At 42.9% G+C, this 26,082-nt stretch overlaps 1 protein-coding gene across 1 annotated transcript; it reads left to right on the forward strand.

The window, feature by feature from the left end:
- Window positions 1–25,853, forward strand: LRP3 (LDL receptor related protein 3). The gene is made up of 7 exons (XM_062500117.1): window positions 1–275; window positions 5,264–5,311; window positions 12,901–13,039; window positions 21,236–21,444; window positions 21,718–22,804; window positions 23,946–24,078; window positions 25,020–25,853. Exons 1-7 carry the CDS (start codon window positions 209–211, stop codon window positions 25,824–25,826), a joined length of 2,490 nt encoding a protein of 829 aa, XP_062356101.1. The 5' UTR covers window positions 1–208; the 3' UTR covers window positions 25,827–25,853.
- The last annotated feature ends 229 nt before the right edge of the window (window positions 25,854–26,082 follow it).

Consider the following 26,082-nt stretch of genomic DNA (forward strand, 5'->3'; position numbering starts at 1 on the left):
TCTGCTCTGTGCCACCTGCCCCGGAGCGGAGCGCGGCCCGGCCATGGGGCCGCCGCCGCCCGCGCCACTCCCGGTTCCCCGGCGGGCGGGGGCACCCCGGGCCGGCGGCACCGCCGGCTCCCGCGGCTCGGCGTAGCGGCTCGGCCGATGCGGAGCCGCAGCCGCCGCGGTTCCCCCCGCGCTGAAGGGCAGGCGACGGCGGCCCGCCATGGAGAAGGCAGCGGCCGCGGAGCTCCGTCAGGGCGCGCTGGCGCCGCTCACTGCCATCTGCCTGGGTGAGTGCGGCCCGGCCGATCCCTGGCGGCGGGGCACGTCCGGGCACGGCCGTGGAGACTGCCGGGCCCCCTCCGCCCCTACGGGAAGTGACCGGGGGCAGGGGTCGCGGGACGGGACGAGGCTGCCGCACACCGAACGGTGCCGGCGGAACCCCCTCCCGTCACCCCGCTTCCGAACGGGGCGAGGGGCGGTGCGGCCGCCGGTCGCTCAGGCGCCCGCTCGGGCTGCCATGCCCGGCAGCGTGGGGCCGTGCAGAGCGCTGCCGGATCCTGCGGAACCCCGCGCCTTGCCCTTGGCTCTGGAAGCGCTGCCATAACCTCGCGCAGCTCTGGGGAAAAAAAAAAAAAAAGTTCAGGAGGCATGACCGGTTCTACTTGTGCTGTGAGCTTGTGCGGGGCGCGGTGCGAGAGGCGGCTCGCTCAGGGTCTGCCCGGCGCTTGGCTCCGCTGCGCGCCCGCCCCCCCTCCCTCTTCTTGAGTGGCGGCGGCGGCGGGAAGGAACATTTTCTCTCCCTTTTTGTCTCTGCCATGTTCTGCTCTCATCCCTCCCTTCTGCTTGAAGCCGTTGATGTCCGCTCTGCTTCTCAGCAGGTGTGAAGTTATAGCAACGAGATGAAGCGTATTGCTGGTTTGCAGTCTGTCACCCGTTCAGTCAGGGGAGATGCTTTTTGTTAGGCAGAGGCGTTGGCGCCTAGCTGTGACTAGAACGAATGAACGACAGGCCCCGGTATTATTTAACCAGGCACGTTAAGTAATTTTAACATTTAACAGGGGCACGTGAAGTTAAGAGTTACAAGAGATGACTGCTCCGTTCCTGCGCCCTGCCAGAGGATTCTGGTGGGGCAGTGTAGTCGGGAGCACCGCATGCAGATAAGCAGTGCTGGGGCTGCACTGAGCCCTCCTAACACTTACTTGGTGAACTGTCACAGCTCCTTGGTCCACAATGTTTTAACCCATGTCTCTTTGCTAATGAAGTGGATTAAAGCTAATTTTTAATAATCCCAAGCGGCAGTTACTACTCGTTATGTAAACGATCAGAAAGGGATATCTGTGGTCAGACTGCTTGTTCTGTTTTTGTAAAAGTGCTTCCTTAACATCAGTACTTACCTAGAAGAACACAGGAAGTTGAAGGGTTGCTGTGGTTATTTCAAATGTAAAATTCAAATCTAGTTTTAATTAATGTAAGTACAATATAAAAAGCTAGCTAAACGGCAAAACAGTTTGAACATCCAGGTCTTACCACTCCTGGTTTTTGCAGTCTTGACAGGATTTCAGAGATGGAATAATGTGCTTATTTAAAGTTAGAGAAATATACATATTTTCCCTGTACCTCTGAATTTCATATTGTTTTGGGGGAGTGTTTTGGGTTTTTTCACTTTGTTTAGGTTTGTTTTGTAGTTTGTTTTTTGTTTTCGTGGCCCAGTCAGACCTTTAGTTAAACCTTTTATTAGTTTATATAAACAGCATGGTTATTGTTAAAATGACTAATGAGATAATAAAAGATAATGTAAACTCCAGGGCTGAAGTGAGAACACTTCTTATGTTTAGGTGTGGGTGATGTCAGCTTGGAAGTTTAGTAGATTTCTGCTTTCTCTGACTTCTAGAATTTCACTGTCTGGCTCTTCTTTTCAGCTGGAATGTTTTATTCCTATTCCTTGCACAACTGACAGTAGTGGAAGTTGAGAAACATGAGAGGTGGGAAGCTTGTAAGGTATTTTGCTTCAGTGAACCAATAAGAATATAATGCTGCTACTTTAACTATATTTGTATTTTACTTCCTGCTTGTCTGTCCTTTCCTTTCATCGTTGTTTTTGGTTCTTGTTTCCTGCCATTCTTTTCTTGTTTCCCCATGGCCTGTAGGTGGGTGTTTGGTGTCTGTATCAATGCACTGCCACTGACCATTGCTGTGTGACTTCATCTGTAAACTGCTGCTCCAAAGACTGGAATTGGGTTTGTTTCAACTGTTCTTTTGTGAGGCCATTTTGTTTCTCATTCTTGAGAAATTCTGGAGGACATAGAAAGTTATCAAATAAGAAGGAATCAGTGAAGCTGATGTCTCTCCTCCTGGCTGTGGGGAAAGCCTGCTAGCTGTCATTTGGTGTGGAGGGGCCAAGATGTAAACTTCCCTTTTGATCCAAATAGCCCCCTTCCAAATTGCAAACCTCACCCTGAGATTTATTAGCAATCCAAATGAATGGCACAGTAAGATTCTTAACATGGAGTTCAAGCCAACTGAAGCACTTGGGGGATCTTTTTCTGGCTTTCTCGTAACTGTTCAACAGTTAAGAAGAAAAAACAACTTTATCATACTCTAGTCTCTCACCTGTTTTTGTTTTGACATGAGACAAGAAAATAGCAGGGAGTGGCTATTCTTTCTTATGGGCCTCTGAGAGTTTGGAGATCTGTGTGCTGGTTTAACAGTGCTCTTGTGGTTTGATTTGATGGTCTTGAGTGAGCAAAATCAATACTGGAAACTGTTAAGCTTATTCAGTTGCTTGGGAAAGTATCTGGTGTGAGATTTAGATTTTATTTTAAAGAGGTATTTTTGCTGACTTCTTGGTATAAAAGGGTTTGAAAATGAGAGCAAAGAACTTGCAACTGCAGCCAGTAAAAGTTTTTTTCAGAGATAAATGAGTATTTCTGGGGGTTCTCAGGTATCTGTCAGGTGTGGTGTACAAGGCTGCCTATAACTGCATTTGTGGTAGTGAACTTGGGCTTTCTGTTAAACAGTCCTCAGTAATGTAGCTCTGAGTTGGCTGATTCCACTCTATTATGCCCCTTGTCTTTATCCTACTTATTTCCATTAAAAGGACATAGGGGCCTCTTATAAGCCATGTGAGGAAACCTCTGCTTCAGAGCTCGTTTCTCTTACGGCTGTTGAGAGTATTCAGGTAGGAAACATATAAAGAAAGATTACAGTGGTAGTGCTGGTAGACAGAGACTCTTCCATACAGTGTATCTTCAAACACTGCTTTTAGTTGTGCTGATTCTAGTCACGCAGAGTATATTCATGTATTTTCTTTAGAGCAAAACCGAGTATTTTAATTCTCATGAATATAAATTTGTGACATAATCATGGATTAATTTAATCTCAGTCTTTAGGACTGTATTACTATGGTTACAGAAATAGTGGCACTTTAATACTGTGTGAGGAAGTGTTGTGTTGCTGTTACTGCCACGATGCAGTTTGTCACAAACAGATGTGCTGCTTTGCCAGAGTTAACAGAGCCATGTTGTTTCCTGGTACAGGATGGTATTGTTGCTTCAAGGTAGGTTTATTCACCTAAGGGAGCAAACTAGCACTGTGAAAGAAGAAATAGTTATGTGGGACACTGTTGTTATCTATAACAATGTTACTAATGTTACGTAATTATATAATAAAATAAGTGCTGTCAGGGTCCTTTGAACATCATAGTAATGCTTATTAACACAAATTACGGCTCAGGTGTGTTTCTCCTCAAGCTATAGCATTACATACACTGCCATTTAGTTGCCCTCCTTGTTTTGGGTGTTCCTAAAAGCTTAGTCCCAAGAGTGCTTAGAAGGAGGGAGAAGTCACTGCCCTTGTCCCTGTGGTAGAGCCCTGAAGTCTGTGATGAGTGACACCAGGAGCAGTCTTCCTCTCTGTTTTGCAGGGCCTGGCCTCAGCCTTGAGGTCTGTAGCAGTCGTCCCAAAGGGAGAAAATCCAAACTGTGGATAGCCTGATAAAAGTCAGGGAGGGACAGCTGTAGGCACCTGGGCTGCTGTAGTGTGGTGACTGAAAAACGTGACTGGGCCTGAATTGAAAAGCTAAGGAATTGTTTTTTATATCCATCCCTTTAGTGTCTGATACTTTTTGTACCTCTTGTGCTGGTTTAAGTTACAACAGAAGGTAGTCAGGGGAAGGGTCATTGTTTTGTGATGTGTTTAGACTGTGTAGAAGACAATGGGGGCCTACACTGAGCCATAAATAGTGTTAATTGTCAGCTGCTTCCTAAGTGACTACTGGGAACAGGGACGGTTTGTCTTCCTCTCTTATTGTTGATTTCTAAATTATATTTTTAACTAAATTATTGCCTATTAAAAGATTTAGGACTTAAGGTGTTCAAAATAAAGCCAAAGTGAGTGCTTGGGCTGGGATGTTGTAATTTAAGTTTTTGGTAACATTTTAAACGTTTCTAATACTTCTAAGCATCTGTCATTTTACTAATAGGCTATCTTTGTAGATTACAGATAACTGTTGATATGAGAGCAGTCAGTGGAACATGCTGTAATTTTTAAAGAAATGCCTTAAAGAATGTGTGGGGAAACTAACAGGGAATTACATGTTAATGCTGACTTCTGGAGCCACAGTGACACAGGACAAATTTTCTTTGGCAATAACTACTCTTTCCAGATCACTTTAATGGTATATACTGTGAGAGAAGACTTTTGAGAAAGTGAAGAGTCTTTGAAACTTAATTTGCTAGTCAGATGTACTGCCTCATCCTGTTTTGATTGTATTAGTGGACCTTGTTGAAAACTTTTGCTTAGTCAAGGCAATCATGTTAGCTTTAGCAGCTGATTTACAAGGTGACATTTATCTGAGGGGAACAAACTTTGCTTTATTCAGAGGAGAAGTATTTAAGGATAATAATCGCATTAGTTATCCAGCATTTAACCAGGTAAAGTCACTATCTGTGATGATAAATGTTTTAGTGTAGTTGTTCTTTTGAGTTCCTCTATTTAAATTAATCCTATGGAAGACAATTTAGAATAGATTGGCAATCGTTTCTTTTGGTAGTGTTTCAGAGGTGCTAAACTTACATTATGTATTGACTTGTTCTAGCAACAGTAAAGGATAATAGTTGATTACATTACTTGCCTGTGCAGATAAGCAAAGTTCTTGTTGGAAAACTGCAACGCATTTATGCTAACAGCCCAGCAAACACCTAGGAATTGTTAACTATTGACTGCCACTCTGCACCACTAGAATCTGTCTGAACGTTATTTTTCTGTCTTTACACAGTGAATCTCTTCCTGACTGGGAAAATAGAAAGTGCTGTTACATCATTAGGTAAGACACACTTTCATTACCTGTATTTACTGTTCATTTGAGCTGTTACTGTTTCTTCCCCGTACAAAGAGGTGTTCTAATGAAAGAGTGACTTTTTAAATGACGTTTAAGACAGACGATGACATCTTAGGATGTTTAGGACTTTTAAGTCTTCCTGGGCTTTGTCCCGGTGCCAGGCAAGGCCCGGGTCGCTGTCCCCAAGGCCCGTATCCCTGTCCCCAAGGCCCAGCTCGCTGTCCCTCTGTCCCCAAGGCTCTGGTCTCTGTCCCTCTGTCCCCAAGGCCCGGGGATCACTGTCCCCGCTGTCCCCAAGGCTCTGATCACTGTCCCTCTGTCCCCAAGGCTCTGATCTCTGTCCCCAAGGCTCTGATCTCTGTCCCGCTGTCCCCAAGGCTCTGATCTCTGTCCCGCTGTGCCCAAGGCTCTGATCACTGTCCCTCTGTCCGCAAGGCTCTGAGATGGCTGTCCCTCTGTCCCCAGTGCTCTGATCTCTGTCCCTCTGTCCCCAAGGCTCTGGTCTCTGTCCCTCTGTCCCCAGTGCTCTGATCTCTGTCCCTCTGTCCCCAAGGCTCTGGTCTCTGTCCCTCTGTCCCCAGTGCTCTGATCTCTGTCCCTCTGTCCCCAAGGCTCTGGTCTCTGTCCCGCTGTCCCCAGTGCTCTGATCGCTGTCCCCGCTGTCCCCGCGGCTCTGATCGCTGTCCCGCTGTCCCCAAGGCTCTGGTCTCTGTCCCGCTGTCCCCAAGGCTCTGATCGCTGTCCCTCTGTCCCCAAGGCTCTGATCTCTGTCCCGCTGTCCCCAAGGCTCTGGTCTCTGTCCCGCTGTCCCCAAGGCTCTGATCGCTGTCCCTCTGTCCCCAAGGCTCTGGTCTCTGTCCCGCTGTCCCCAAGGCTCTGATCGCTGTCCCTCTGTCCCCAAGGCTCTGATCTCTGTCCCCCTGTCCCCAAGGCTCTGGTCTCTGTCCCGCTGTCCCCAGTGCTCTGATCGCTGTCCCTCTGTCCCCAAGGCCCGGCTCGCTGTCTCGCTGTCCCGCTGTCCCCAAGGCCCGGCTCGCTGTCCCTCTGTCCCCAAGGCTCTGGTCTCTGTCCCGCTGTCCCCAGTGCTCTGGTCTCTGTCCCGCTGTCCCCAAGGCTCTGATCGCTGTCCCTCTGTCCCCAAGGCCCGGCTCGCTGTCCCTCTGTCCCCAGTGCTCTGATCTCTGTCCCCCTGTCCCCAAGGCTCTGGTCTCTGTCCCGCTGTCCCCAGTGCTCTGATCGCTGTCCGTCTGTCCCCAAGGCCCAGCTCGCTGTCCCTCTGTCCCCAAGGCTCTGATCGCTGTCCCTCTGTCCCCAAGGCCCGGCTCGCTGTCCCGCTGTCCCCAAGGCTCTGATCTCTGTCCCGCTGTGCCCAAGGCTCTGGTCACTGTCCCTCTGTCCCCAAGGCTCTGATCTCTGTCCCACTGTCCCCAAGGCCCGGCTCGCTGTCCCTCTGTCCCCAGTGCTCTGATCTCTGTCCCCCTGTCCCCAAGGCTCTGGTCTCTGTCCCGCTGTCCCCAGTGCTCTGATCGCTGTCCCTCTGTCCCCAAGGCCCGGCTCGCTGTCCCGCTGTCCCCAAGGCCCGGCTCGCTGTCCCCGTGCCGGGAGGGCCGCGGCGGCGGGGCCAGGCCCGAGGCGCTGCTCGGAGGCCGCGCCGCCATTTCCGTCCCTTCTGTGCCGCTGTCCGGGCTCGGAGCGCTCGGCGCGGCCTCACCTCTGTCAGCGCTGCCGGCACCGTCTGCTGCCTCGTCTGGCCGCTGCTAAACTGTAAATTGTTACCATAACGCTACATCGGTATCTCAACCCCTAATCTGCATTTCGTCTCCCACCCAAGGGGGTGGGGAGTGGCCGCCTGGGGTTATTTTTCAGTTGGGTTTAAACCACAACAGGATTATAGACTGCATCATTGTCATTGTGATAGATAAAAATTTTAAGTTTGAGGCTAAGGTCATAGCTCATGCTGACATGTTCACGGGAAAATTCTGTGTTTAGGAAGTGCCTGGGAGCATCAAGTCAGGGAGAGTGGCTCATTCCTGAAGGAGATAAAACAATATTAAAAATGTCTTGTGAATGTCAGCGTGGAAATTCAAGCAGAATTGCAGCACTTAGTGTAATTTCCTTCTCTCTAGCAGTGCTGTGACTTACTGTCATTACAGGGCTATTGCAGTCAGGGTCCTCTTAGTGATAAGGACCCCCTTGTGACTGTTAATACGCCGTCATACATGTAGATGTACTTTATTCCCAAACAGGCTGCAATTTATGTTAAAGCCAAAAAACGGCAAATAAGGGAGATGGAAGGAAAGGATATTGGAAAACAGAAAATCCCATAATGTGGGAGCTTGAGTGTTCAAGTCAAAATTGGGGGATAAGAGAAGGTTTAAATCAAGAGAAGGTTGTAATTTTATGGTTAGGTAACCTGCTTAAATTAAGCTTAGAGGAAGTGTGGATAAACCATGTGGACAAACCTGTTGTTTGCAACACAGTATTTTCCACTCCTTCATTGGAAAAAGTACAGTGTCATTTATATCCCAGTATATTCTGCCTGGATGGTTCTTTAGCTTTTGATGGAGTTTGGTGTATGGTATGTGAGTTTACAAAGTGTAAATTAAGTAATTACACAGTTGCTTACTTAGACTGGTGATACTGCCTCAGCTTAAAATATGTAGAACTTCTTCCAGTTGGCTCTGCTGCTTTCTAACACTTTTTTTCACTAGAAATAGAGTTGTAACATCTGGCTTTTATTCCACAAATATGCTGAAAACCTCCTAGTATTGTAGCCTTCATGTTTTCTTGTCTTCATACAGTTTTGAGTTACCTTGTCTCAGTTACAGTTTAACTAGCAGAGGGAATCTACTGCTGTTTACAGTAGAAGAAATCCATTTGATTGTTACAGAAAGCCTTATTAAGATTAATGCCCTCTTGACATAAAAATGAAACTCTCTGAACTCAAGTCTCTTCTAGCATTTGTTTAAAGTGTGGTTTTGTTGGGTTTTTTTTGCTTGTTTTTTTGTTGTTGTTTAGGGTTGTTTTTTTAACTGTAGAAGATTTACTATTGTCTGTCTTTATAATTTATCTTTTCTTTAAAAGCACTATCTCAGTAAGATTTTTGGTGGGTCAGTTTGCCAATCCAGGAATTGGTATTTTTATGTTTTTTCAATAATGCTAAATGTGGGAAATTTAAGCAGTTTGGAGTTTTTAGTGAATTGGGATTTCACTTCTAGGTTTGTGCAGAAAGGCTGTGGAAAGACATGGAATTGTTGAAAAAGTGTTATCACTGCTATTCTTACATGTTGTCGTTGTCACTGATGATAAAGTCTTCAGAATCCAGGAGTGTACCTTTCTATTTAGGAACTTCCTTTTCCTTTAGCTGTTTTGGCAATTTGAACAGGCTTTTGTTTAATTTCCTTAAGGAATCACAGTGTCATGCTGAAGCCCAGCTTAATAAAACAGTACTTAGGAATGTTTGTGATTTCATGGTCAGGAGCTGAGGAGGGAAGTGGGACCTTTTTATTGATATTGAAGCCCCAGCAGTATAAAATTCTGCCCTTGTGTGGTTTTACCATTTTGTTGTCAGCACTGAAAGCTGTGTTTAGTAATGTTTTTTCTTTCAAAATTTATGTGTATGAAGAAAGAGCTGCTGGAAGCTGTGCTCGGGTAATTCACCTTTTCTGCCTTGCAGCAGTCAGTGCACCGGGAGCAGAACTGGCTGCTTTAGGAGGGAGGTCGACTGATATTTGTAAATCCTATAGTAATGAGCCTTGGTGGGGAAAAAAAGGCATCAAAACCACGAGGCAATTCAGTGAGGTTTGGGTAAACACTGCAGTAGTTTTGGGAGGGGTGTATATGTGTGTGTCCCCAGTTTGCTCCAACAGGTTTAGGGGACAGTGGACATATCGTTAAAAGAGCGTGATTCAGTTTTGGCAATACTGTCTTGGTGTCACTCCTAATGACAGTGTACCCCACAGTCATCAGTGCCCAGAAATGGTTCCTGTATCTCTAAGGCTCCAGGGCCGGGAGTGGTGTGTGTGTTGTGTGTGAGTTTGTGTTTTTTAAAGGCTGCCCGAGCAGCTCTGTGCCCCTCGCGGGTGCGGGGTCAGAGGTGAGGCATGGAGGGAGTTCTTTTACAGCCCCGGGCTCGGTCTCTTCTCCTCGGGCCCTTCGGGAAGTCGGAGGGCAAGCAGTGCCTAGCTCTAGTCTGGGGCCAGCCCCATCCCTGCGGCTTCGGGAGCTGGAGCCGCTCCCAGCCCTGTCTTCACTGCCCCTGCCTCCAGCAAGACCAGTTCCTTCCCAGCCCCCGAATGCCGAGAACTTCAGTCAGGAGAAAAGCCAAGTGAGAGACAGGTGGGGGAAAAGACTGACACCATTTCCCCCTTTGCCCTGCATGCTTGAAATCCAGGGCACCATCTTAGGGGTGTTGAGAGAAACCACGCTCACTTTTAGAATTTCAAAGGTTTATTAAACCTTAACAAAAACACAACAAAAGACTGAATAAGGAGAAAGAGCAGCACTGGGAGCCCAGGACTAAACTACCTTGTGCTCACCTCCAGAATGGATGCTCTGACTTTTATACCCCCAGGCCCTCCCAAAGTCTTGTTGGTTAACTCCTTCTCTGCCATCCACTGCTGGAGATTGCTTCCTTACACCCTGACTGGAGGTCAGCTGCAGCACCAAGCCACCAACCTCCCCAAATGCCCCCACCACTCTGGCTATCCCATGGTCACAATACAAGGGGAAGGGGACTAGGGGAGGATATATTGCAATAACATATACATATATCCACAAAATTATCATACACACAGTATTCATCCTCTAATTGTGACAGTCACCCATCACAGTACTCATCTATAACTGTGCCTGGCAATTTTTGTTTGGGGTCGCTTTTATTTTGGGGAGTCCAAGGATTGAGCAGCTTCGTATTTAGTTGTTACTTAGTGTTGCTATTCTGCTTGTTAGTAAAGGGTTATTTTTTCACTTAATCTACTTACATTCATTACTTGGACCCCTGAGGGAGATAGCTAGACCCAGAGACTTCTCCTTTAAATTGTCTTAAGCCAAAGCAAATATTAATTCAGATTTGTGGTCCATTCAAATCAGGACCCTTTGCAAGAGCCAAGCAATTTTCCTTTTGATTTTGAATAGAACAAGTCTGAAATGCTTGGTATGTGTCAGAGGGGATAAGGCCATGGCAAAGTATTGGCAACAATAGCCATTGTCAGGTGAACTGTCAAAAATGCCATGTAGTTTCAGTGCAGCCCTTAACTTGCCATGTCCTTAGATTTGCACAGCTACAATTCTTCTGTTAAAAGGAAAAATCTGTTTCTTGTGTCGCTTGTTTTTTTTTTTTGCCTCACATTTATATCAGATGTGCAGTGTGAATAAGAAAAAACAGTTCTCACTGAAGACCTAAACTGTGATGTTACAGCAGATCTTCTATGTTAGGAAACTACATTATTCCAAAAGAAAAAAAATGTAGTGATATTACTTAAAAAAAGCTGGGATACTTAATTAACTATTGCTCAGAGTCTTTATAATTACTTCTTAAAACTGAGAAACAACTATTTGGGAGAATTATAGCTCTGCTAACTACACTGATGGATGTGTGAATGGAAGTGCTCCTGCAGAGCCATCAGCCTGTCAGTGGGACTTCCTCAGAATGGAAACTAAATAAGTTTTGTGTAATTTTGATTCTGTATGAATAAGGGATATTAATCCAGAACATAATTTGGTACAAGGGCAGCAGAAATACTTGCACAGGTCTTACTGAAGCTTCTGCGTAGTGCTGCCGCTGTATTTGTTCTTTCACTTTGTGCATTCTGTTTCCTTCCCATTTAGAAGTGTTATTAACCTGGCAGTTGGGAAATGCAGCCTTTCCAGCTCCTTTGTGTTTGCTAGCTCTTGGTTCTCTTTTGCTGTTGTGATATGTTGACATAATAACAAGTATGTGGAGGAGCACAATTATAGACCTAAAGAAACTGAGAACTGGAGTTGAGAAGTCCTGTGGATCTTACATTTGCTTTTGTAACTAATTGCAACTGCATCTCAGCGTCTGGCATGGAGCCACTCTGGTTTTAGAAATGTGATAACAAAAATGTTCTTGTTTTTGTAGCTTCATTACTGTCAAATATGTGTTTAGGAACAGATGTTTTCATGTATTTATGTATGCTGTATGATTTTGTGGCCTTTGAGACTAGTAGGAATTATATGCGTGTATTTCAGTGGAATGCACTACCTGGAGAATGAAAATAATAGCAATTTTATGTTTTGCCTCAGGTAAGTTACTTGCCTCATGCTTTTTTGTATTCCTGTGGCTCTCACTTCCAAAGTGCTTACTGTGAGCAAACAGAATAGTGCCAGGCCTAGGTTTCCTGGAGGGGACATACTGCAGGCCAGCCCCAACCAGGAGCTCCACAGGCAGCCCTGCCACCTGACTTCACTGCAGCCAAGTAGCTTTGCTGGTCCTCCATCCCTCCATCCCTCCAGTGCAGTTAAAGCTGATCCTGCCTGGGAATTGAAAATGGTGTATTTGTGTGGCTGGATTTCACACATCCAATGTAAATCTCTCATTTTTAATGCAGTGTATTTGGATCCGTGTGTGTATGAGGTGACAAGCTATAGTCAACCTTTTTTTTTTCCCTTGCTCCATTTTTCAGCTATGCAAGAATGTAAGCTTCTGTCAAAAACAGAAATATTCAGCTGCAGTCCACAAGTCATGCTCTAGATAGTAATTTGTTTTAAAAATAGTTTAAATAATGTTTTTGGAGATTGTTCAGAATAGCTATTGCATTACAGAGAATTTTCCCTCTTGAAGTCTGCTTGGACTACATTTTCCTATCAGAACAGCTTTTCAACTTGTCTTTGGAACATTTAATTTTTATTTTTGAATGCTTAATTACAAATTGCAAGTATTTGATATAGCCTGCTTTTTTCCATAGGAAGAACTAAATGTGCTTTGAAAATGCTGAGCTTTATTTGGCCTTGTTTGCTCCTTTCCCTGTTGTGAAAATTTTTCCCATCTATGTGGGTTCAGAAGGAATGTAGAGTCCTTTAGTAATGTTCAGTGAAAATATTTAACATTGGACTGCAGATTACTTTTTTGTGGGAGGGGTGGGAGTATGGTGGGTGGTGGTATTTTTTTAACCCTTACAAACTCTTTATGTGGTTAAGAGAATAACAGTATGTCCAGAAACAAATATTACAAAAAAAGGAGCTGCTAGCTACTTTACAGTTAATATGATTGTTCTTCCCTTGCTGGGTGACCTACCTAGGCTTTGGGAAGCTGGTAAGAAGGATTTCTGTATTACATCCTCTTGGCAGATCCGTGCAGTAATATTGATTGTAGCCTGTGGTAGATTCATACAAGATTATTGATTGGTCCTGCATTGAAATGCAGGTTATGCTTACCTACACTTGCTGTGGGTGTCTTAAAAAAACAGGGCAGGGAAGAAAGCTGTAAGGGGATAAAGCTGTTGACTCTCATATGTCTGCAGTCTCCAGAAACTGATGAAAGCTCTTGAAGCTAATATGAGTTGTTGATTAGGTAAAGTGTTAACAATATTATTTTCTCCCCTTATTAACAGCTGCTTGCAGTGGAGAGCTGGAACAGCACACAGAGAGACGGGGAGTCATCTATAGTCCTTCTTGGCCATCAAACTATCCTCCAGCCATAAACTGCAGCTGGTACATTCAAGGAGACCATGGAGATATGATAACTATTAGGTATGGTTTGATACTTGTGGGGGTAAAGGATTGCTTTGCTGAAATAAAACAGAATGTGAGTTTGCCTGATACACCAGTGTGAGCCACTTGAAGACCGAAGAAAGCTGAAATTGGTTACACTGGAACAGGGTTCCAGGTTGGGCACCTCTGTCTTTTTAAAAATGCTTCAGTGTGTCTTGTTTCTGTAGGCTTCTTCTGATATCTGTTATTTACAGAAGTCACTTGTGGTCTTTGAATGCATTTGTCTTCACAATGCCTGTGTGAAATTTCCTATACCCCTGACAGATGAGGGAGTAGGAAACAGCAATATATTTACTCATGTTAAATAGTCCCTTTTCCCTTCATTGCTTATAAATACCAGTAGGTGAAGACTATGAAACCTGGAACAGCTTCAGTGGGCATGTAAAATTCTTAAAGAAAAGATGGCATTTTCACTGATGTCTTGAAATGGTTCTATGTTTAATAGACAGTTGAAGATAATTATTGCTTATTGTTACTTGTTTACCAAAAGACACATGCTTTTCTGCTTAATATTAATTTCCAACAAATCAAATAATAGTTAGCATTTGTGGTACAATTTCAGCTCATTTCTAGAAAAATGCTATTCAATAAAGACTGAAATGTACTGCAAATGGTTTGTTAAAATTGTTCAGGGTATAATGTGAGCATACTGTGAATGTGTTTAATTTCTCTGGGCTAATGGTAGGATCCTTCACGAATCAAGAATTTCTTACTTACCTAGGAAAAGTTTTTTGGGGGGGCTTTAGTACTCTTACATTTGATACCATCTGCTCATTTTTTGCTCAGCTGCTTAAAAGGACTGCAAAACCTCTACAACTGCAGATGCTCAGAAATTGAAAACAAATCTGCCACAGATGGAATAATAGGAGGGCTCCACCATCCATAGTTCAAAATAGGAACTACTCACCAAAAGTAATGAAGTAAACACCTGCCAGCATTTGAAATTCATAAATAGAAACATGCTTTTAAACCCTATTAAGTTACGTTGGACGTGGGGAATTTATTTCAAAGCAGAGATTGTTGGAAACTGAGAAAGCATACAAATGAGAGACAGGACTTGACTCTGGAGAATAATGCTGCAGTTCAGCTCTGAAAATGTCTCAGAGCTCCAATTAGAATTAGGACTCTTCTGCAAGTGTGAGTGTAACAGAGGCTAAAGAAACAAAGGAACGTCAGGTGTGGCAACTGGTAATAATGTGTGTACAGTTTAGATGTGGGCACAGCAACATGACTTGAAAGATCTCTTCTTAATGTGTTTGTTTTCTATCACTGAATGCACAGCCATATCCTACCCTCCTCTGCACACGCAGACGAGAGAAACTATATGTTTACATCCCAGGGATTACTGTTGTGCTGTAATGTTTCTGACTAGAAATGTACTTGGAATGACTCACTCCAGAGTATGAAATGCAAAATGTTACAGCATCTGAGGGTTTCTTTACAAGGCTGTTGCCCTTGCAATGCAAGGATGTAAAAGGAGCTGACTTGCCTAGGTTAGGATGTTTCAAATGCAAACATGTTTTCTGATTTCCAGTTGGATATGCTTCTTATTCTAACAGTGTGTTGGTAAGGGCATAAGAGTAGCTTTTAAAATTTTCCTAGGAAAATCAAACAGAGTTCTTCTGCTAACATCTGGATTTTGAAAGGTTCCAAAAAAACCCATCTCCTTTGTGTTGTGTCATACAGTATGCACTTCATTTGATCTGGAATTCTTGTTGACAGTAAGAGCAGTTATGTAAGTAAGATAACAGCAGGAGTCATTAAGGGATAAAATTGCAACTTAAAGTACTCTTTATTTCTAAACTGTTTGCACTTGGTGGTTATTTTTATAAACGCATTTTTCAGCAGCTTTCAGATGACCAGTGACCAGATCTACACGTGTATGTAAGATGCTGACTTCTGTGGCCATCTCCTTTATAAGCTATGTCTTAATGTCTGTCTTTCATGTGTATATTGATGTTCTTCATATCCTCACATTTCCATGCTTATTGATTTGCTTTATAGTTTACTTCTTAGAAATCCTTGAAGGAGCCTTCCCATGAGCAGGAAGTAGATGTTCTTTGTGCTTATACCACTGTATATGCATATTTCAGTATTTTCTTTCAAGTTCATGTGTCTGATAGAATGGTTCTATTGAGACCTGTGAACAAGTCTGTAGCCACTGTTTCCCAGGACTTTGTTATGTCTCTTTAAATTCAGGTAATCAGTTGCTAGTTATGGTTTTGGAAACTACTTGATTTTTCCACCCATTTTCTCTATTTTTATGTGTCTTTTCACAGAGAATTACATAAAAGCATATAAAATCTGATAAACATGTCATATGTAGTAACTGCTTTTGTACCATCATTTTATAGGCTTTATAGGTTTATGTTTCCTCATACCTAAGAAAAAGACTTTAAATTTTTTTGTTTAAAAGTTGCTCTTACTTGATGGTTGCAATTAACTCTGGTGTGGATGGAGTATAAATTTATTGTTTTATTACTGGAATTTAGGGGGCTGTGAGTAAAATGTTCTCCATGTTCAGAATTCAAGATAAGCATATTGAAAAGCTATCTACTTAGTGACCCACTCAAGCTGTCTCTTACTAATTAAGGAGAGGGGATCCCCTTCATTGGCTTTCACTTCAATGATTCATAACACTGGCTTTGAAAAAAGAAATTGTCAGAAACCATTTGAGTTTCTATTTCTGCATAAAATGGAGTTGTGTTCCTATATTCCTGCTGGGGTGTTATTGTGTGAAGAGTTAAAGGGACTGCTTCACAGTCTATTTACCAAACTCATGGTGTTTCAGAACTTGACATTAATTGGAAAAAAATCTCATAATAGCCATTTACTTGCTCAGCATTTGAAGAAATAGCCCCAGTGTCTCTTGCCTAAGGTTATGCAGTTAGCTGGTGCTTTGGAGATGGGAGTAGAATAGAGCTTTCCTGACTTCAGGTCCTTGTGCTTCAGTGGTTAAGTAGACGTTTTTAATGAGGCAATTAAGTCATCAGTTGTTCACAGTCTACACTTCCTGTGAGAAGCTGGCAAATAGAAATAACTTTTCTTGCTTAATTGGTTGGGTGGTTTTATTTTGGGACTGTGCCTTACTGACCTATCCATAATATTTATTCTCCAATTTTTAAAATTAGTTTAGAAGACCAAATTGGACATTTACTTTTTTATTTATTTACTAATTGCTTTCATTCAGATTTTGCATCCCATGTTTGTCCTTTTCCAGTTACTAAGAAAGCTTTCTTTTTCTTTAATCTCTCGTCCCTCGTGCCTAAATTACTGAAAAGGTTGTAGAGAGTTCCCTACGTTATTTATAGATGTACTTTTTTTTCCCTAGCTGCTACTATTCCTTTCATTACAGGTGGCAAAAAACTAAGCTCTGCTAAACATTAGTTTTGCAGGAAGCACATTTTTCTCATATATATATAGACTATTAATGTGTGTTAATGATAGTCTGGTTTAATGAAGTACTTTCCAGCCATGTAAAAGTACTTGTCAGATAATAGGAAGATCCCATTGTAGGCTGTTACTTCATGTGAGTACATAGGTGAGAACTGATATATATGACTAACCCTGTAATTTTCTGTAAACTCCTGGAGTTCTGTTCACTGTTAGAGGTTACCTTTTTTCAGTATCATGCCACTGGAAAAAGAATCAGATGAGTTTACTGATTTCTGCAGAATTCAGTAAAAACAAGATCTAGTGCTGCATTTCTCAGTTCACACTGAGTTGTTCTGATTCTCAAATTCAGAATACTTTCAGTGTTTAATAGGCTATTGTACTTTTCCATTAAAACATGGAAGAGACATTCCAAGAGCAAGACAATAGCATCTTTCAGGAGAAACAAAACCTGCAAAATTTGGTCCAATAATTTTCATCTTGTACACCAGTCTCCTTCTATATTCTTGTATTGTTTTGGAGATCCACAAGTAGCAGTGAGAACAGCCTAAGGGCCAGGCCATTTTAGAGGATGTTCTGTGGTGAGTGTTATATTTTGTTTGCGTTGTAGTTCTAGTGCTGGGAATGCCAATGTTTAACTGCTTTTGCTCTCCCTGCCCTGTGAACTAGGGCTGTGTGCTCTGGTTGTGAGAGAAAAAAAAGCCTGGAGGAAAGCCAGGTTCTCCTTCCTTTCATCACCGAGTGCCAAGATGCCAAAGCAGGGGAGCAGTGCTCTAGAAGTGAAGCTCTTGTGTGGAGGGGGATGTCTGGAGCAGGTGGGGTGCAGGGGGTAAGGCTGTAGTTGAGCAGTGCAAGGGCTGCAGTTCAGGTCCACTGTGCAACTGCAGCTTGCATGGCAGGATGGACCTCTGGGTCCCCATGCCAGTCCTGCAGAGCTGTCAGAGGGCTTTGCTGGAGAGGATTAGTGACTGAGCAGACCTGTCTTTGGCTTTTCATCTCAAATCTTGTGCTTTCCTGCCCAGGTTGTTTAAAAATCCTGTGGTACTGACTGGTGCTGCGTGAGGTATGGATGTTATACATGAGTAGTCTCTGTTTCTGTATGGCTACTGTTTCTTGTTCTAGTCACAAAAAATGATGTAGTTTTTTGATACCAAAAGTACAAGACTACCCTCAAGAGCAGCAACTACAGACTTCAGTACTTTTCCAAAGACTGTACAGTGTCTGAGTAGTCATACAAGCAACAAACACAAGTCTTTGTCCTGTATTTCCACTGTATACCAATACTCATTCAACCACTGGACTTAATCTTTTGACAGAAAAATTTGCATTCCAGTTTGAGAAAGCTCAGCTGAATAAATAAATGTTTAGTGGGTAGCAGGATTAAGTTATTCTTCAGACGACTGTAACAGAGCAGCTCTAGATCTAATTAGAGATGATGAAAGAAGTAAAGCAGTAGGGGCTGAGTGCAGTATTCAAGACTCTTGGCTAAAATAAATCAGTTGGCTACCTAATGTCAGAGTAGAAGGGAAGTAATTTCTAACACAAAACCTTGTTGTCAAAACACATTATAAAGTGAAGCCAAATTTTACATGCTCGGAAGAGCAAATATATGTATTCATATTGTTTTCGTATTTCTTCAGAAGTTGTTTTTTATTTTGTGGTGAGGGCTTGTTGAAGTATATCATGCTTTTGGTCTTGTGTAAAATCACCAACATAAATGAGGAAAAATTTGCTTCTAGTAGGAGCAATGTAACATAAAAAAGGTGCTGAAATAAAGTGGCAATGCCTTAATCAAAGGGAAGTTTGTTGAAAATAAATCCGTTGATTAGTTTGTGTAAGGGGGAACAAATTGCTTTGACTTTGCTTTGACTCTTAGCAGAAGAAATTTTACAACTGCTGTGGTATCTATTGCACATAAAACTTCACATTAGAACTAGAACATACACAGAGAAATTGTGTTTGAAACTTCTAGGCACTTTGGATTAAGATGTTTATTTTTGTAAAAGAGTTTGTTCTCGTGAATATTCTGTATTGCCCTTTTTGAATACCAAGACCTTTTTTTTTCAGTAGCTTGAGGTTACTGAAGAGGCATGGTGTTCTTAGAGAATCTATTAAACACAGTGTTTCCTTGCAAGTCTATTCTGCCTCATCACCCTTGTACTCTGTGGCTGAAGTTGGGATTTGTTAGTGAAGAAGTGTGGGATTCTGCTCTGAATCTGTCTGAGATCCACAAGTGACACTCAGGAAAATTAGTTATCCTCTATATGCCTGGGCTTCTGCATTGGAAGCTGGAACTAAAGGCTCTTCTACAACTGAAAAAAGCTGTTTGTTAGCAATGTACAATACTAGACTTTCAAGGTGCAAGGAAAAGTTATTAATTATACACGAATGCAGGCTCTTGAGAGGTATTGCTGTCATCTGCAAAGGAGTTGGTAAACAAGGTGTGTGCATGTAGCTGACTTTTCAGTGTCCTTCCTTTGTATGAATTTTAAAAGTGTTAATTTTTTGTATAGAAAGAAATGTATTTTAAAGTAAGTTATAGACAGCTTATGGTACAGGCAGATTCTCCCCTGTGCAGTCTGTGTTGGGTAACCATGCTGTGGCTGAATTATTTACTTGATAGACAAAAGTAGCTCTTCAGCAGAGTGAGGAAAATGAGTGTGGGACCCAGCTGGAGTGCTGGGAGCTGGGTAGGATAGACGAATATTTTTTTGCCTCTTTAAGGTTGATCCTGGTGCATCTAAAATAACTACAAAAGTAAAGGATCAAAAGATTTAGTAAATGAGCTTGTTTGTATCATACAAACAGAATTTTTTTAGTTATTCCCTATCCCCCTTCCCAGTTCTGAGTTTCCATTTCTTGATTTAGTGACTGTTCCCTTTTCTTAAAAACTTTTGTTGGACAGTTAGGTATTTCCAACACTTGGTCAAAAAGTTTTCATTAAAAAATTCCTATGAACAATCCTCCAAGTAGATGATAGAAACCCTACATGATGTGTGGTGCCAAAATCAGTTACAGAGAGCAAAACTGATGTGGTAGCTCAGTAATTCTGTCTCACATCTCATGTAACAAACTTCATGTGAGTACCTATAGCTTCTCTGATGCTTTGGATAATTCCTTTTCATAATGCAGAGGCTGTTCACTTTCTTGGTCATTAAAAACATTTTATGCAGAACACCTGTAACAAATACTCTGGTTTATCTTTGAATGGCTGAGTGCTTAAATTTTTTTATTTTGGCTGCACAGTCATCTAAAACGTCCTTGCAAAATATGCTGGTTTCAGAAGCTTGATGAGATTGCTTATAGCAAAAAATTAAGTGCTGTGGGAATATTTCTTCACAGCTGTGAGGATACACAGAGGTTGGTGGGAGAAAAATAGTTAGAAAAGGAAGGACGTTTCTGGGTGGATTGTCCTTGCACTTACGTTGTTTGTCATCTCTTAATTTCCATTTTAACTTACCACTTTCAGTGCTCTCTTACTTCTCATGCTCTTGCTGATAAAATTTTTTTTGAGAGTTATTAAGCCAATGTGTTTGGCAGAACCTACAGGTAGGCTGAGTCTCCTGCTTAAATGAATTAGCTAGTTGACGTAGTTGCTGTTCTTTCAACTTCAAAGGTCAAGATCTGGCAGGTATTGACAGCCTTTTGTAAATACACATTGATGTCAGAAAATCATCTTTCCATTTATCTTTTTCAGAGAATTTGTCTTTGATGTTTGTGAAAAATCCTTTAGAGAAGGAGATCTGTATTTTGCAGCAGCTTATCTGCCTTTCTGAAAATTCTGTCTAGATATTTGCATGGAGTATAGACAAACTTCTACCAAGTTAATTTGGTGTAGCTGAGTTACATAAAAAAGGACCAAAATTCATTTCTAAATGTTCTGAACAGTGTGCCCTTTCCTAATGAGTATGCTTTTCTGTGCAGTCTGCAATCTGCTATTGTCATTGCAGATTGCTGAATAGAAATGTAATCTGTTTCATCAGAGAACAAATACCACATGTGGTTCCTGAGCCACAGGTTAAGGAGAATTGTCCAGCTGTGTTCAGTGTTCTGCAAACAGGGTACTTCTTTCCACTAGATAAGCTACTGTTGAATAATCACTTGGCCTGTGTCAGCAGAAGGGCTAGAAAATTGACTATAAAAGGTTATAGTCTTGTTTGCTCTGCATTTGCACTCCCAGAAAGGGAATATTTTAATCTTTGAATTAAAAGAGAATGGATTTAGATTTTAGGTTCCATTTCCACCCCTCTCTTCTTGGTCTCTCCTTGCCCATCCATGGCTCGAAGAGTGGATTTGTGTCTCTCATACTTAGCCCCTTAGGGTTCGTTGTGCTGCTTCCTATTGTTCTTTTTCCAAGACAGTAGTCAACCCTGTCATCCCTAGTTTCAAAGCTTTTACAGTTGGAAATAACGGCTGAAATTAATCTGCTTTCTGTATCATGTATTCTGGAACTTTGCTTTTCCTCATATCTGTATTTTAGGAAGCAGTTTTATTTAAGGACTGAGTAAAAGCAGACTCATTCTTTCAGCTTTTGAAGCTACTTTGGTATGATATTTATGCTTGTGAGATGGGTGGTTTTCCAGATTGGGGGATGTGTTTTGTTTCTATATACTCAAGGTAGTATATAGAAGGTAGGTGTTTTCTCTGCCTTTTAATATGATACCTTTATGTCAGCACTGCTTGATGCAGAAAGTCAGCCATTAGAGTCTGTTCTTTCTCTGTTAGGTTTTGTTCCAGATACATGTCCTCTTTGTAACTTGTGCTTTCTTTTGTTCTTAACAGTTTTAAGAACTTTGATTTGGAAGACTCTCAGAAGTGTGCAGTAGACTGGTTGATGATCGGCCCATCTTCCAAGAGGGAGGAGTACAAAGTGTGTGGATCTTCCATACCTCCATCTTTCATCTCTGCAAGGGACCATGTATGGATATTTTTTCACTCAGATGCATCAAGCTCAGGACAGGCTCAGGGATTTCGCCTTTCTTATATTAGAGGTAGAATCTTCCTTTGTTTGTTGGCTTCCCTTTATACTCTCTCTGGCAAAACGTGGACGACAACTGTACTTTTTCTTGACAGGCGTCTTGGGCCATCGATAACTGTAAAGTATTGGTGTGGTAACACTGATATTACTTGCATGTGGCTTTGTAACAGTATTGCTGAAGTGTACTGGCCTGACTAATTAGCTTGTGACATGCATGGTAGTAGATGTTGAAAAGTGGTATCAGAAGTTTTGATACTGATTTTTTTCTCCTTGTCCTCTTTCACAGGAAAGATAGGTCAGTCTGTGTGCCAGTCAGATGAATTCCGTTGTGCAAATGGGAAGTGTATTCCCAGTACTTGGAAGTGTAATTCCATGGATGAGTGTGGTGATAACTCAGATGAGAGAAATTGCACTGTCCCCCCAACGGACCCTCCGTCCAGCATCTGTCCCTCAGGAACGTTTCAGTGCAGCGCAGCCCACTCCACCAAATGCTTGATGAACGAGCTGAGATGCAATTCGGTTAAGGACTGTGGTGATGGTTCAGATGAAGATAATTGTCCTGATCTTTCCTGTGGCAAAAGGCTGGGTAATTTCTATGGATCTTTTGCTTCCCCAGACTTATTCCGTGCTGATCACAGCAGGTCAGACCTTCGTTGCACGTGGTATGTGGACACACAGGATAATCGGCACGTTCTGCTGCAGCTCGATTTGCAGTTGGGCTACAATGACTATGTAAAGGTGTATGATGGCATTGGAGAGAGAGGTGATAAATTAATGCAGACGTTTTCACACCACAACAATAGACATTCTGTGAGTGTGGAGTCATCAAAGGGCCAGCTCACTGTCTCATATCATGCCCGCTCCAAGAGCACTGGCCATGGATTCAATGCGACCTATCAGGTGAAAGGCTATTGCCTTCCTTGGGAGCACCCTTGTGGAAGTGATGAGGAGTGTTTCACAGATAAGCAGCATTGTGATGGCTGGTGGCACTGTCCAAATGGCAAGGACGAGGAGAACTGTCCTGCTTGCCAGAAGAATGAATACCCATGTGAAGGAAACAGTGGGCTTTGTTACTCAGTACTAGACCGCTGTAATAACCAGAAGAACTGTCCAGATGGCTCAGATGAAAAAAACTGCTTTACTTGCCAGCCAGGAAATTTCCATTGTGGGACAAATCTGTGCATCTTTGAGACTTGGCGCTGTGATGGCCAAGAAGACTGCCAGGATGGAAGTGATGAGCGTAACTGCCTGGTCATTGTTCCCAGGAAGGTCATCACAGCTGCTCTCATTGGGAGTCTTGTGTGTGGCTTGCTGCTAGTGATAGCATTGGGTTGTGCATTTAAATTATATTCTCTGAGGACCAGGGAATACAGGTGAGTGTCTTGCTTTGTTGATGTTTTTGTATCTGTGGCGGGTTTTTCCATTGTGTTAAAAGGAAAAAAAAGTTCATTCTTAACCAGGGAATTTGCAAAATACTGTGAAATCAAATCCAAGGACCTGATGACAGCTAAATAGTGGTGACTGCATTTGGCTTAGAGAAGATTTCTGGGAGCAGTGAGTGGAAATATCAGCTCTTCTGTGGTCTGTGAGAAGTACATGTTTATTGTGTAGTGTGGCAGAATCTGTATCTAACCTAATCTGTCTTGAGCAGTTTCCTTTTCCTTCTTATCCTCTTGCAACAAACCCCTTGCCCCTGCCAAAAACTGAATGCTGAATTTCTACAGCGAAGTCTTCACTGAATCTGAATTGAATAACCCTTCACCCCTCCTCAGATTCTCCAGTTCTCAGTACTGCTAAAAGTGATGTCCTGCTATGGTGGGACTGTTCTGAGCAGGAATTGTCCATGGTGTAAGCTGTGCCCCTTTCCCCTGGTTCTGAATGCCTCATTTTAGGTGTAGTGTGTGTTTCTATGCCTGTGTGTTACAGGCAAGTGAGGTTCTGCCTTGTAGGAGAGAATCAGAAGGGACTTTCTGGTTCCCATCTCATCATGTACCAGTTCTGTGCTATGCTGCTGACACTGTGTTTTAAATAGTGTGCTCTGCATTCTCTCCTGATCAAATCTGCATGATTAAGGACCTGCAAAAGAGCTGCTGTGCTATTGTGGAAACTTCAGTGCCTCTGTCTGGCAAACTTCTCTGCAACTGCAAGGTACCCCTGTTGTATGATAGTTTCCAGTTCTTAACGTCTTTTTCAAAAATAACCCTTGGGCCCTTGCTCAACAAGTTACTGCTGTTACTGGCACAGTTACTGGCCAGTTGAAAAAACTTCAGTTGCCACAGTGTCCAGCCTGAGACTGCACTAGAGAGTTTGCTGATTTGATTAATTCGTATTTATACTTAGTACCCTTAGTCCTTTTGTTCATTTTTGCATCCTGATAAGTCTTCCGTGGAGCTTAGTGAAAAGTTTGTGATTTTAACGCCTAGCATGAGCCCTTTGGCAGTTACACATTAGTGTCAGGGAGGCAGGACAAGCTGTAACTTCTGTGCCATGTCTTCCCTCTGGTTCTGTTCCCAGAGCATTTGAGACTCAGATGACACGGCTGGAGGCAGAGTTTGTGCGCCGGGAAGCTCCACCTTCCTATGGACAGCTGATTGCACAAGGACTCATTCCCCCAGTTGAAGACTTCCCCGTGTACAATGCATCACAAGTACGCACACAAGTGCCAATGAATATTTCAGCTGCCAAACTGCTATAAAATTAGATAAAATCAATCTGGAACTGTATTTCAGGGGCTGTGCTAATTATGTGGAAGGAATATAAAAATGTGTATGTGTTACATGGAGCTGAAGAACCACAGTTCCACAGGTGCTGTGGGTACTTTTGAACCCATTAATTGTGTTTGTTGGGGAACAGCACTGAGATAAGCACTTTTGCTGTACATCAAGACTGAATGGAGATAGAGAGAAAGGTCAGAAAGTAAATAGAAAAGAAAGGTTTTTCAAGCTGAAACTGTCAAAGCACCTGAAATAATAAGAAAATAAAGTCTCTAGCAGTATTTTTGGAAAAATCTTAGTTTTCCAAAATGATTGTTTTTCATTGACAGGTAAATTATGCTGGCAAGCCATTAAGTCATTCTGTTTCATTACTGAGTACTCAGAAAACTCCTGTACCCTGTCAGAAGTATGTGTCTGAGATACAGTTCCTAGTGTGATAAAGCACTTAAGAGTTTGTTACTCCAGTGGAAAATTAATTTCCTGGGCCAACAAGTAGAGCTTAAACTCAAAGGAAACACTGTCAGAGACAGAAGTTGTGGCTGCCCTTCCATGGCAGTGTTCAAGGCCGGGTTGGATGGGGCATTGACCAGCCTGGTCTAGTGAGAGGTGTTCACAGCAGGAAATTTGGAATCTTTAGGTCATCTTTAAGGTCCCTTGCAAGCCAAACCATTTTATGAATGTACGAGAGTATTTTGGTAGAGGCAGAGCTGACTTTGATGTTCTCAACTAGATTGTCAGAAAATGCGCATTTAAGAAGGAGGCACGGGGATCAAGTCTGAGCATTGTGATCAAGTGGAGATACTCGTGGGGAGAGCAGGGTTTAGAAATCTTTTGAGAACGTGTGAAATGCTAGTTTGCTACCTGTGTGTTCCAGGCTTCTGTGCTGCAGAACATCAGAACAGCCATGAGGAGGCAGATGAGACGGCACTCGTCAAGACGCAGCTCGTCCCGGCGGCGCCTGGGCAGGCTCTGGAGCAGACTCTTCCACAGACCTCGAGTGAGAGGCCAGATCCCCCTCCTGACACCTGCCCGCACCTCACAGACTACTCTGGGTGATGGAATCATCAGCAGTGCTGATGGGACTGCTGGGAGCCCTCCAGCTTCCCCAGAAGGACCTAGTTTAGAGGCAAATGGCCAAGCCAGGGGCCCACAGGAGGCTGGATGTAGCAGCTTGCAGCCAGAGACTGACAGCACAGAGCCATCGCCTTCCAACATCTGCCAGCCAAATACCTGCACAGCAGCACATGCAGAGCCTGAGGCTGGACACACCAACAAATCTTTAAGTGCTGACTCTGACAGAGAGCTTAAGCAGTCCAGTAAAGCAGATCCAGGAAAGGCTTTCAGAGATCCTTTATCTGAAAGTGTTACAGAAACGATCCATGGAGGGTCAGTATCCAGGAGGACTGTCCCAGAGGACAGTAGTTTAAGTGGAAGTCATCCACTGAGTGAAGATCCATGTAGATTACCCTTAAAAATGTGGGAATCTGGTTATCCAGACAGCCCTATGAATGTTCATATCCAAGTGAATGGACAAAACCAATGTTGCCCTAACTCATACCAGGAGGAGCCTTTGGGTGTTCATGCAGCTTGTTGCCATTCTGTGGAAGTGCCAATGTTACAGTCATCTACTTCCTTCTCTGAAAACAATACCAGTGATGATGAATCTTTACTTGTTTGCTAATAAAAATTTTTGTTTTGTCCATGTAGATTTTGTAACTTCATTGTTTTTGTGGCAGTGCACTTTGATGACAGGTGGGATGTCTGTGCTCCCAACTTTCTCTCTTAAAATGAGTGTGCTTTAATCCCACAGTGAGTGCAGTACAAGACTAAATGGGACAAGTTTATGTCACCGTTGCTGTTGCTGAAAGAAGTAGGCCAGTATGTGATGTTAGGGGCTAGGAGAACAGGAATGTGTTACTGCAGTTTAGAGGCATCTC

The sequence above is a fragment of the Cinclus cinclus genome, chromosome 11, assembly GCF_963662255.1.
Source record: "Cinclus cinclus chromosome 11, bCinCin1.1, whole genome shotgun sequence".
Lineage (NCBI taxonomy): Eukaryota > Metazoa > Chordata > Aves > Passeriformes > Cinclidae > Cinclus > Cinclus cinclus.

Excerpts from the sequence above, each read along its gene's own strand:
- LRP3 (XM_062500117.1), top strand. The coding sequence starts at position 209 with ATGGAGAAGGCAGCGGCCGCGGAGCTCCGTCAGGGCGCGCTGGCGCCG. Across the intron at positions 276-5,263 it reads GCTCACTGCCATCTGCCTGG|TGAATCTCTTCCTGACTGGG; the intron begins GTGAGTGCGGCC and ends GTCTTTACACAG. Across the intron at positions 24,079-25,019 it reads CCGTGTACAATGCATCACAA|GCTTCTGTGCTGCAGAACAT; the intron begins GTACGCACACAA and ends TGTGTGTTCCAG.